General features: G+C 42.0%; 1 protein-coding gene across 2 annotated transcripts in view; it reads right to left on the reverse strand.

Moving 5' to 3' along the window:
* The window catches only part of capn1 (calpain 1), a 39023-nt gene that overhangs the window by 10123 nt on the left and 15199 nt on the right, over nt 1-13701 (reverse strand). For both annotated transcript variants that reach the window (XM_086278986.1, XM_086278995.1), the window contains exons 5-6: nt 2111-2244; nt 670-838 (exon numbers count right to left, since the gene is read on the reverse strand). In XM_086278986.1, coding sequence (XP_086135112.1) covers nt 670-838; nt 2111-2244 — 303 coding nt within the window. The remainder of the gene's footprint in view (nt 1-669; nt 839-2110; nt 2245-13701) is intronic.

Here is a 13701-nt window from a genome sequence, read left to right on the forward strand (position 1 = left end):
TGGACCCAAGTGAAACAGGGAGGCCTAAACAGGGAGGCCTGAACTGATTACAGAAGTTCAGTCCTCCCTGTCTGCAAACACAAGCTTTGCTAAAGTGTCCTTGACAGTTGCACTGACTTCCTGCCAGCTCCAGACCTTTCCCTGTCCTCACTGCGCCCTCCTGGTTTTCCATACACGGGCTTTGTTTACAGGACCCTCCTGAGCCCCAGTGGTGATACTGAGGAGAAGACTTTTCTGACTTTTAGCTGCTGGTCTCTGAACTGTAAGAGATATAGCAAAATCTCTCATATTATAAAATGAATTGTACACTGGAGGAAACTGGAATGTGTGACAGTAAATTTATGTAAGGATTGTTGTTAAAGTAAAAAAAAAAAAAAAAAGCATTTTCTTACTATGAACCTTGGACTTGGAATAATTTACATGAATATAATATAAAAACATGCCTTCATCTACCAGTGAATTTAAAAGGATACTAAGGAACGCAGTGAAGGAGACTTGTGGATGTTTCTTTTCATAAGCAACTTTATGTTTTATTGTTTAGCGTCATCATTTATACTTTGTATTATGTTGTGCATTTTGTATTTGGTGTTGAAAAGAGTAAAAGAGTTTGATCCCAGTGGGAGTTCCTGGTAAAATAAAAGTAACAATAATGAATGTTGCAGTACTGACGTCAATCGAGCAGCCGAGAAGTGATCCTCTTTCAACAGCTCTGCGGATGATGCTGAAGAGGTCCGAGGGGGCTTTGTTCAGATCATACATCTCCGTCACACCTCCAGTAAAGTCTTCAAAACCCTCACATGTGCTGCCGCCTGACAGAGCCTCATAACAGCCATTCAACCTGCGTCACAGAGAAATAGAAATTAAATGGAGTCCCGCTACAAAATAAATAAATATACTGCATAGTTTAATATTAGAGTTGAGGATTAAACCCTAATATATGCAGAAACTTATTTCTATATTTTAAAGTGTCACTGCTTAACAATGTGCTAAAATACCATATATGGCTGCACAGGAACATGTGTAATCTTACTTTTACGTCACACTCATCCAGGAAGCTCTCTTAACTCGGAAGCCGTAAACTTATAGGAACAATGATGAGTTTCTCCTACACAGCCAGCCAAAATTTACAACCGGGGCCACAGCTGTCCACTCAAGCAGCTGTGTTTCTTCAGGCCCTCTTTAAGAGCTTCAAGTATTTCTCAATCATGCCGGCCACAAGTTTTTTGGCACCAGAAACACTCATTTCTGAAGTGCCGGGGACAATTAATGAAAACTGACCTCAATTGTGATCAGATTGTGTTTTGAACTAAAACCTGAGCAGACACAACTTCATGTCATGTGTGCATCACTGTAAGGTTAGCATAAACAAACAAACTAAAGGAAATACGAGGGAACATTTGTTCTTTCGAGAATGCATCAGAATTGACTGAGTGTAAACGCAGGCTGCAAACAGCAGAAAGGCTCAATGACAGTGTAAGAAAAATAGATAAAAGTGAAACCATAACATGTCCAAGTGCAGACAACATAGGTTAACACACAGAATTTGGATCAATCCATAATTTACAGGTGATTACAACTTATCATTCAGCTACTTGTAACACATTTTACAATCTTTTTGCATCTTTCTTACATGCTCACGCTGCAGTATTGTTAGGTCTGTGTTTTTAGACTGTTGTTAGGTGGTTGCTATGCAACATCATGACATCCTAACCATTTTTTGTGAATATAAATGACATGGTATTGTCATAAAATTTGTAAGATACAACGCTTACTGCGTCATAAGGGCCTCTTGGTAGGTGGTTGCTAGGTAACATGATGACGTAACAATATTTGACATGCTAAAGACACTTCAGGGCCATAAGTTGCACCTTTATGCCAAGTTTGGTGTCTTAACTCATGACTGAGTAGAATCAAGTCAGACAGAGATCTGACGCATTCAATAAAACATATCTAATCATTGGATGCACAGATTCTCTTATTTATTTGAAGCATAAGAGGAATATGAAAGAGGCTGCTTTCCCTACAGGGACAAAATAATACATATTAAAGATCGGCGTTTGCTAAAGTTAAAGTTTTTTTCCTCAGCTGCCGTCCCCTGTACCACTCTTACTTGGCGTAGGCCTTTTCCATCAGAGCGCTCCAAAACTCAGTTCCATCTTTTGAGTGGACAAACAGAAGCTTCCCATCTCTCGCCGGCAGCCGATCGTCAATCACGACGTCCACCCACTCGCCAAACTGCCAGAACTGTGGAGAACAGAGCAGAGAACAGCGATACAGAGATGGTTTAACGTTCTGCTGAAGTTCTGGAGAACCTGGGCCCATTTTAAAACATTCAAGACCATAATTTCAAACTCTTTATCACCTTTATACGTGCATTTTTAATATGCTTGTATGAGAATTGGTTAGAGACATAAATTAGCATTGTTGTACTACTTGTTGGCCTCTGAATCCCAATGGCTCTCTCAAATCCCAGATCGCGCTATTATAATCTCCTTTGTGAAGTCTAACTAATACTAATTAATCTCTAATTACTCAGTTTCACTGAAATAGGATTTAGGATAGGATTACCAAAAAAGACAAACCTGACCAATCAGATGTGTCTTTCCAATTTATCACTACCAACACAGGAAGAAAATTGTCTCCAGCTATCTGGGTGATACGACAGCCTTCTTTGGTAACTCAACTGGATCATTTTAATCCTTCATTCATTTCTTTTACACTGAACAGCATCACCAGGAGTATTCACTTGTTCACATGCATATGAACTCTAGTTACATCCCATTTGTAACCCACAGGGTTTGATGTCGGCCCGCCGTTTACGGCTATAACAGCTTTGATTCTTTTAGGAAGGCTTTCCCCGAGCTTAAGTTTATGGGAGTTTTCATTCTTACAGAAGTGCATTGGTGAAGTCAGACACTGATGTTGGATGAGAAAGCCTGGCTCACAGTCTCTGTTCTAATTTATGCCAGAGGTGCTCTGTCGGGTTTGTCATTTGTCATTCTGTCATCCGTGTCTTCGTGGACATTGGTTTGTGCACTGGTGCTCAGTCATGCTGGAAAAAGAAGGGCTCAGCTCCAAACTGTTCACTCAAAGTTTTGGGTCATGAAATATCTCGAAACGTCTTGTTATGCTGAAGCACTGAGAGTACAACGCAGAGTATTCCATTCACTGGAACTAAAGGGCTGAGCCCTCTTGCAAAACAACCCCACACCATAATCCCCGCTACAACAAACTTTCTACAAAGCAGTCAGACAAGCTGTTCTCCCAGACTCATCCATCAGATTGCCACTCTCTTCTTTCTTTCATTCTCCACAGAGAACACGTGTCCACTGCTCTACAGTCCACTGGTGGCGTGCTTTACACCACTGCATCCGAAGCGTTGCATTGTTCTCTGTGATGTAAGGCTTTGACGCAGCTGCTCAGCCATGTAAACCTACTCTATGAAGCTCTCTGTGCTCTCGTCTCAAGCTAATTTAAAGGCCACATGAAGTTTGGAGATCTGTAGCGACTGATCTGAAGAAAGTTGGTGACGTCTGCACACTTTGTGCCTCAGCACCCGCTGACCCCACTCTGATTTTACACAGTCAACCACTCCCAGTCTCCCAGTCGCTTACACTTTGTTATAATCCTACTAACATTTCACTGTGGGATATTTAGTAGTGAGGAAATGTCATGTCTGGACTTGTTGCACAGGTGGCATCCTGTCACGGTACCACTCTGGAATCCACTGAGCTCCTGAGAGCGAGTCATTCCTGTGCCAATGTTTGTAGAAGCAGTCTGCATGCTGAGGTGCTTGACTTTATACACCTGTGACCATTGAAGTGAGTTACGAGTGAGCGAATACTTTTGACAATGTAGTGTAGTTCCAGCACAAAGCATGAAACTCTTGAACTGCACAGATTTTACAGTTATTTCTAATTTCCAACCGTTCCCCTGTTTAATATCTTTGTAATACTAAGATTATAAAAGGCAACATTAACTGCAAGTCACACCACCACCCTAAATGTTCATATGCTTTCCTAAACCAGTCCTGCAATCAGTTATTCACATTCACATGTTCTCTAACCAATCAGGCAGCCTGACACAAATGAGGGCTGGGTGAATTTCTGTGAAATGCTTTTGGATCAGATTCAAAAAACGATTTCCCTGAATTGTTGTTCTGCTTTTCACACATAAGATGTGACTGTGTTGTCCAGCAGGGGGCAGAAGAGACCAAGACAAAACAATGAAAAGTTGTACAAAAAGAGTTGAGGGTAAAAATGATCTGGAGCAGGGATTCATCTAAGAAAGATTTTAAAAAAAGAGTGGATCAGTTATTTAATTTTAGTTATTTTATGTAATTTTGCTTTCAGTCATTTTCTTCAACTTATTCATGTCAGGGTTGGAGGGGCGGCTGGACCAGGGTACACTCTGTACAGGGCTAACACAGAGACAGACAGGTACTCACACTCTAACTCAGACCTGATATAATTATCAAATAACTTAACCCCACTAACTGCATGTCTTTGCATGCTTTCCATGTGTCTGTGTGGGCTCTTTCCAGGTGCTCCGGCTTCCTCCCACGGTCCAAACTCCACACTGAAAGACACTGGCTAAATGATCCGATTCAAACCCAGGACCTTCTTGCTGTGAGGCAACAGTGCTAACCGCATTTTATTTAATAGGGACAACTTAGTTCAGGAAAAAATAGGAACATTTTGTTATGGGTACTTTTTCCTAAACCAGTCCTGTAATTGTCTGTTTGCATGACAAATTAGCTGCGAGTCGGGATCTCTAACCAAAGCAGGCGGTCTGATGCAAATCAGGGCAGGGCAAATTTCTCTGAAATGTTTTTTTTACAGAAAATTTAAAAAAGTCACACTGGATTGTTGTTGTGTTTTCCAGGAACAGGATGGAAAAGCTGCACAAAAAGAGAGTGGAGGACAAAAATGATGTGGCGCAGGGGCCGAGTTATAAGCCAGACAGGTTTAAGAAGGGTAAAAACAAGGCAGAATTTCTGCTGTTGAGTCTGTTGTTCCATAGAAACATAACCAAAATACATGAAACCCTGGAGTCATTCACATTAGTTTCCAGCAGAGAGAGCTGAGAGCACTCAGAGCAAATTCAACACAGCTGATGGGAATAAACCAAAACGCCTCAGCATGTGACTTACTGTAAGTCCACCTGGACACAATTCATGTCTTGTGATGCAACAATAAAATCTGTTCGCATGAAAGAGCGATCAGATAAGACATACATAAAGGTCATCCATCTACTTGAGCGTGTAAAAACTGGGTGAAAACTTTTTTTGTGTTTGAAACTGAAAGCCACACCCATCTGTAACATCCACTCCTTTGACTGTGCTCAACGTTCTGCCATCAAGGGGTAACTTACATCCAGGAAGTGTAACTACATAGTTATTAACTGAGCCACAAACATTTTCTCAGCTTTGGGCTCCTACACACATTACGCTGCTAACTTTGACACTTTGGCTTTGGGGAAGAGATACCAGACACAAAAAATCCAGACTGAAAGAGCTTCTTCCTCAAGGGACTGATTAAGTACATTGGCAAATTCACAATATTGCGATATCTGCACTCGTGAATAACCAAAACAAGCCACTGATGTCTGCACGCTACTTGCTGCCATAACAAGACAATGTTAGTGTATATATAGTGTTTTGGTGTGTATTTAACAGGAATGGATGGATTCACAACACGGTCGGCTGAAGTCGACACAAAGCATACACACACACACCAACCAACCACACATATACAGGAAATACAGGGCTGCCTCTGGTAAACGTACAGGCCTGCACACATTTCTTCATTCTGCTTATTAAACCTGACATTGTTGAGGCTTTTTCTCACAGCTCTGTGGGAGAAACACCTCGTCTAACCGGGGGAAGCTAACCATTCCCACATCTGTGTCATGACTTGCAGCGACTCTGCCTTCACATTTGAGAAGCGCTTAACAAACTGTCAAAAGGTCCATGTGTAAAAAGAGAGCTATAAAAAGAGTATCATAAAGGATTCTGCCCTGCTTTCCTTTGTGGATGCCGACTTGTTTAGAATTCATTCCCCCTCTCCTTTTGTCTCCCTGACTTTCTTCTTCATGCAGACTCCTTGTTCTCTCCACTTCTTAAACCAGTTAGGATTCCCACAACCAGCACACACATGATATCTTCTTTTTTTTTTCCCCAGTGACTCACTCAGATCTGGATAAATTGTCCTGAGGCTTAAAGTCACACACAAAGAAAAGAAATCCTACAAAGACTCAGCAGCACACAAAAGCAAAGAAGCAGTAGGAACATGCTTATATGCTAGCGGCAACGCAAACACAATCAAAAGAGGCTCATAGTAAAAAAATAACACAAGAGGCAAAAAACAATAGTGAAGCCGTGTGTATTTAACAAGCTGTTTAGCCATAATTCACTCACTCATACAACACATTCATTCATTTATGTTCCCTCAGAGCAGACGGAAGCATTAGCTCCTCTCACTGTAGCAGAGAGCAGCATCTATACATGAAATTTACTGCACACTGCAGTCAACAAAACACAAACGAACACAGAGTCTCTGGAAGTAATCAGCTAAACGATTCTTCATTCTATTCTTGGCTGACCTCACTGTAACTGAATCAGCAAACCCAAAAAAATCCAGTGTAAATTAGCTTAGCTCTGTGTGTGCCTGTGCGACTGCATTTATTGATCCTTTGATATGAAATGAGTCAGAGGAGCAGCCGGGAGATGTCATCCTTTTTGCCAATGGCATTTCAGAGCAGTGGGCCTTTACTCACACAGTGATAAAATCCTGAGAGTCGATTGATAAAAGTTCTGCTATTTGTGCGCGCAAACACGGTGCTGCATCTTTAATGACTGAGCTGTCCAGCTGACAGGGATCCAGGATGGATACTTTCACTGCGAGTGTATTTGTTGTACTTCACAACTCCAAGCATGTAATATGTGACTCTGTCGTGTGAGAGTGTGTCCGCTCTGCTCTCTGTCACACTTCCTCATTCCCTCCCCTTTCACTCTCTGCCTCTTTACCCTTCACTTGGCAGGCTCACAGTCTAGTTGGCAACGAGATCGTTGCCTGACAGAGCGCCCGCCAACACTAAAGTATATTAAGCACTTTATATCGCTAACTGAGCCAACTGCCAGAAACTTCAGGGTACAGTCATACTTAGCTATTGGGTTGTGTGTGAAGGTTAGTGCTAACTTTCACCTTTATAACAACTACAAAAATTGGTGAATTACTTTGGACCTCAACCCTTTAAAATAACTTAAAGTTTTCATTAAATGTGCGGCAGGTTTGACTGTTGATGCTGACACAGCAGGCTCCGATCTGCACATTGCTCGAGAGTTATATTGGCCATATTGGATGGGACGTAAACAGCAGGCACAAGGATAAACTAATAATTTCCTCTAGTTTTCCACAATGGGTTGGTTAATTTCAAGAAGTTGCACATTGTTTTCAGGTGAAATTAGTTTCAAAGAAGGAGCTACAACAAAACCTTGTGATTGATTTGGTCACTGGCAGATTTCCATGGTTGCTTGTAGTTTGCATGGAGGACGCCAACATGTCAGCACTCACTCGCAAACTACTGGCTAAGTGGTAGTAAAACTTGAAAAAGTGTTACCTTAACAGGCAACAGCTAATGTTCACCTTCAAAATAAAAGTTTCGCCTCAGCAATCCATCCAACACATTTCAAAAGGCTCAACTTTTAAATTGAAGGCAAAAAGGACACGCTCCTAAAACCAAGGGGTTTTTGTCCTGTTTGTATTCAAATTCAGAGTTTCCAGAGCTCTGAGAATTGACAAGTGCCTGCCGACAAGGAAATGTCGTCTATCCAAACTATGAGCACCCACAGCAATCTGCTAGCAACCAAATCAAGGGAGCGTTTGCCAAATGCTCTGGGAATACACGATTTTACCTACAAATCAGTTGCTGACTCAGGCCTTATTGCCTGGACCCTACAGAGACATACAGTGGGGCAAAAAAGTATTTAGTCAGCCACCGATTGTGCAAGTTCCCCCACCTAAAATGATGACAGAGGTCAGTAATTTGCACCAGAGGTACACTTCAACTGTGAGAGACAGAATGTGAAAAAAAATCCATGAATCCACATGGTAGGATTTGTAAAGAATTTATTCGTTAATCAGGGTGGAAAATAAGTATTTGGTCAATAACAAAAATACAACTCAATACTTTGTAACATAACCTTTGTTGGCAATAACAGAGGTCAAACGTTTACTATAGGTCTTTACCAGGTTTGCACACACAGTAGCTGGTACTTTGGCCCATTCCTCCATGCAGATCTTCTCGAGAGCAGTGATGTTTTGGGGCTGTCGCCGAGCAACACGGACTTTCAACTCCCGCCACAGATTTTCTATGGGGTTGAGGTCTGGAGACTGGCTAGGCCACTCCAGGACTTTCAAATGCTTCTTACGGAGCCACTCCTTTGTTGCCCGGGCGGTGTGTTTTGGATCATTGTCATGTTGGAAGACCCAGCCTCGTTTCATCTTCAAAGTTCTCACTGATGGAAGGAGGTTTTGGCTCAAAATCTCACGATACATGGCCCCATTCATTCTGTCCTTAACACGGATCAGTCGTCCTGTCCCCTTGGCAGAAAAACAGCCCCATAGCATGATGTTTCCACCCCCATGCTTCACAGTAGGTATGGTGTTCTTGGGATGCAACTCAGTATTCTTCTTCCTCCAAACACGACGAGTTGAGTTTATACCAAAAAGTTCTACTTTGGTTTCATCTGACCACATGACATTCTCCCAATCCTCTGCTGTATCATCCATGTGCTCTCTGGCAAACTTCAGACGGGCCTGGACATGCACTGGCTTCAGCAGCGGAACACGTCTGGCACTGCGGGATTTGATTCCCTGCCGTTGTAGTGTGTTACTGATGGTGACCTTTGTTACTTTGGTCCCAGCTCTCTGCAGGTCATTCACCAGGTCCCCCCGTGTGGTTCTGGGATCTTTGCTCACCGTTCTCATGATCATTTTGACCCCACGGGATGAGATCTTGCGTGGAGCCCCAGATCGAGGGAGATTATCAGTGGTCTTGTATAGGGATGGGTATCGAAAACCGGTTCTTGTTGAGAACCGGTTCCCACTGTTTCAATTCCTTGGAATCGTTTGCCATTTTTGCAAACGATTCCCTTATCGATTCCAGTCGCCCCGAATGACGTCACCACGTTGCGGAGCGTCATTTACCTGGCAGGAAACACGGCGCCTAAGCGGCTCAAACGCTCAAAAGTTTGATTATACTTTATGAGAACCGATGACAACAGGGCAACTTGCAAAGTAGATATTTCATTTAAGGGAGGAAACACTACGAATATGCAAAAGCATTTGCTCACAAAACACGCAATGACACGCGTTTTTAATTCCGCTCCGGACTCGTGACTCTCAACCCAGCAGCAGCGCTAACGTTTGCACGTCCTCTCCCGTTAATGCGGCAGGTAAATAATCAACTAACAGTGCATATTATGTTAGCGCAATCTGCCTTATTACAAGACCTGCCATTACTGTGCGTTTAGGTGACCATGATGAGAGAGACAGACAGAGTCTGGCTGGCGCTCGCTGGTAGTTCTCGCTGCAGTCTACCGGTAGCGTCTCCTTTCAGGCCAGGATAGACTAATGTCACCGAGCAGTGTCTAAGTTTGTGGTCAAAGGCTTGCACCCATTTGCCACAGCACATGCCCCCGATTTTTGGTAAGTGAATGTGTTTAATTGTAGGCAGGGACATTACTGGATATTCTTGTGTAATTGCCACAGAACAATTTATGTTATACTTTGTTATTGCTACAGAAGAATGTTGCAGCTTTAAGGCAGGGATGACTCCTGGAGTTGCTTTCTCACTGCATATGCTTTATTTCACAATCAGATCGATTCGATAACAAAAACATACAGCAGCTCCTCTCCTACTCCTAGCCCTTCGCTGCGGTGGAAAAAAGAACGACTTCAATCCCCTTCAAGGAACATACGTACAAAATAGTTTTCCTGATACACCAATGGGGCGTTCAATGCCATCTTGTAAATATGAGTACTCTGGCAGAGTAACAGTTCAAATGAAAAATACACCAGAACAAACAAGCAAACAAAAAAGAAGTGTGGGGTACCTTTGAACCAATGAACAAAGTATAACAATTTATACTTTTTAACATAACCCGACCCCGTCAATATGTGATATGTCTCACAAGAATATTTATTTTATTATTTTACATTTACAATTTTTTTTCCTGGGGACCCTGTGACACCCCATTGAAGAGCCGTAGGCTGGATCTCTCAAGATCTCACTGTTGGGTTTGTAAGGCCATGTTACTCCTAAATTTCTATCTTGTTCAAAGAGAAGATATAAAACAAAGCTCTGAGCTAATCGACCTTAGTGTTCTCCTTTTTTTTTAAAAAAAAAAGAATCGATAAGAGAATCGATAAAGAATCGAATCGTTAAACAGAATCGAAAATGGAATCGGAATCGTTAAAATCTTATCAATACCCATCCCTAGTCTTGTATGTCTTCCATTTTCTGATGATTGCTCCCACAGTTGATTTTTTCACACCAAGCTGCTTGCCTATTGTAGATTCACTCTTCCCAGTCTGGTGCAGGTCTACAATACTTTTCCTGGTGTCCTTCGAAAGCTCTTTGGTCTTGGCCATGGCGGAGTTTGGAGTCTGACTGTTTGAGGCTGTGGACAGGTGTCTTTTATACAGATGATGAGTTCAAACAGGTGCCATTCATACAGGTAACGAGTGGGGGACAGAAAAGCTTCTTACAGAAGACGTTACAGGTCTGTGAGAGCCAGAGATTTTCCATGTTTGAGGTGACCAAATACTTATTTTCCACCCTGATTTACGAATAAATTCTTTACAAATCCTACCATGTGGATTCATGGATTTTTTTTTTCACATTCTGTCTCTCACAGTTGAAGTGTACCTCTGGTGCAAATTACTGACCTCTGTCATCATTTTAAGTGGGGGAACTTGCACAATCGGTGGCTGACTAAATACTTTTTTGCCCCACTGTACATCCAAAATGACAAACAAGTCAACATCACATCGTTAGCAGCCGTATAACTGCAAAACCTCAACACATTTATTTCACATTTGACATTTTAAAGGGTCTAACACTAGAGCAGGACACACTGTAGAGTTTTTCATTCTGCTTTGTCAGAACAACCAAACATCAGCTTGACAGGCTTCAATAGCACTGCTATACTTAATGAAATGCTAATACATGCCACTGAAGTGGGCTATATTAGCATTAAATCAAAGTGCAGTTGGGGCAAAACATTACAAATGAATTGATGTGATGACGAACTGCTGTCACTGGAGACTGCTTTATCATTGAAAACCATGCAGATAATAACACCATAATAACTAGCAGCATCTCTGTAAGTGCCAGTAAGCAAAAAAAAGAGGTGAAAACTCCACTCTAAAAGAATAAAGCGTGGATTTGCACACTCTAATCACATCTTCCCTCACTTCGGCTGTAAACGTACCACATTCAAATTGAAAGTGCAATAATCATAAACCACTGCTTTAATACGACTCCCTATCTAGCGTTGGGCTGCATGTGCATGTTGCTTACCTGCTCACTGGCCGCAACATAAAAGGTAGCATTGTCAGGCCAACACCTGTGTCCCCGCCACAGCGCGCGCAGCAGCTATGTTGCTTGTGAGTGTTTGTTGTGTGCAAAGTTCAGCTGATAAGCCCCAGTCGGCAGCAAGAGGCTCACACCAAAGAAAACATTTGTATTTATGTTGCAAAGCAGAACTTGTTACACTGAGCTACGATGTGCACTCAACACATTTGACGGGGGATAGTCAACTTTACCTTTGTCTTGAAAGATTAGATTGTGCTTAAACTTGCAGTTTCTGATAAGGAAGTGGCTTTTTGCCAGTTTGGAGAGCACGCTCAGATCTCCACTGGCAGGGTGAGGGGGTGTGAGGTCAGTTACCTTGGGCGACTCAAGTGTGGACTGACAAACAAAAAGACAGGCTTATAGCAGCAACGCCGCCTTTTAACCTTCTATTTCTTCTCAGAAAATTAAGCTTTTGGATACTGTTCAAAGAAGAAGAACCTGAACGTCGGGCCTACAGCTGAATAGTCGTTGGGCATTTTTCAGAGAATCTGGTGCTGCTCAAGTTTTCTTGGCAAATACTGTGAAACTGACAACGCCCTGATACTCTTCCTACTGCGACTCCATTTCAAAACCAGAACACACCTTATGGCTGTAAGCAAGCTGCAGGTAATATCCCTGTCTGTCAGACGCAGACAAAGAATTAAATACAAGGAAACAGTAAGCCATATGACGTTAAAAAACAAGGACTGGGTTTACAGCGGACTTCCTCTAATCCACGTAAAGGCTCCTATAGATACATATACTCACTTAACCTTCTAGGACCTGGCGTCCACATATGTGCACAACACATTTTAGGTTGTCTAGACCAAAACACAAAATTTTGCTCTACAAGGGCCTGAAATCCACGTACGATGTTATACTGCACCTGTTCTATTGAAATATAAAGCGAATGTACTCATATGTGGATCTCATTTTTCTCAGAAGCAAAACTCAGGTTAAAAAAATCCCCCCCCCCCCCAAAAAAAAAAAAAAAAAAATTCAGGTAATTCTTGTTTTTTTCCATTCACTGGGTCCCAATCATCCCACATAGCAAGGAGAAATTAAAAATGTATGACATGAGAGAGTTCGGGTCTTGGGACGTTAAATATTTTAATAAACTGGATTTAGGTTCTATAATGTCTCAACTTGACAAGGCCGAGGGCTTTAACTTCTCATTAGTGATCATGATTGAGTACAACTGGTAGTTGTAGGACTGATTTGACAGCAGTCATTGGATTAACCGATACTCAGAACAACAAACAAGTGGACACAGGTAAAAATTATCCTGTCTGCAAGAGAACCCAAAGTATCATCCAAGTAATCTGTTAACCATAAGCAGTTCCCCACATGGACAAGCCAAATGCCTCCTGGTGAAAAGTTTTATGGTAAAACAAAACAAACATTCAACTATTTGGCCACAATGACGAGATGTGTTTGGACGAGTAAAGGTGAGGCTTTCACATCTAAGAACTCTGCACCGACTGGCAAGCACGGTGGCGGTAACATCATGTTCTGGGGCCGTTATGCTGCCAGCGGTACTGGTACATTTCACATGGGTGGAATAATAAATTCTTTAACTTAACCTCAAAGCAACTACTAAATGGTTGAAACTTGGACTCAGCTGGGTATTCCAACAGGACAATGATCCCAAACACATCATAACTGGTTTTGGAATGGACAGAGCAGACTAACATTAAGCTTTTTTTTAATGTCCTTCCTAAAGCTCTGATCTCAAGCTCTGAATCGATCTGCTATGGGGCTTTTAACCGAATATTAGTGAGGGTCTACAATGTATATATACTTGCCAGATCTTGTGTGGATTAGATTCTAACATGTGCACCAGCTCGTGCCCAGAAATGCCGACAAAAATCGTAAAAAAAAAAAAAAAAAGTTGCACAGCAAGAAGTGTTGCATTATGTCCTGTTTCTACAACAAAATAACACAACAGGAAGCAGTGAGATGCAGCGAATTCAAAAGTCCAATCTCTGGTGTTTCACAGCTTCCCCATATCTTCAGATAAATATCAGTTTTCCACCTCAGTTTGAAAGTCGTCATTGAGGAATTGAGGGGGGAAAAAAACAG

Source organism: Aulonocara sp. 'chitande type north' Nkhata Bay, linkage group LG3 (assembly GCF_057382095.1).
Source record: "Aulonocara sp. 'chitande type north' Nkhata Bay isolate Kocher_YH1m ecotype deep benthic linkage group LG3, A_spYH_male_GT1.1, whole genome shotgun sequence".
Taxonomy (NCBI): Eukaryota; Metazoa; Chordata; class Actinopteri; order Cichliformes; family Cichlidae; genus Aulonocara; species Aulonocara sp. 'chitande type north' Nkhata Bay.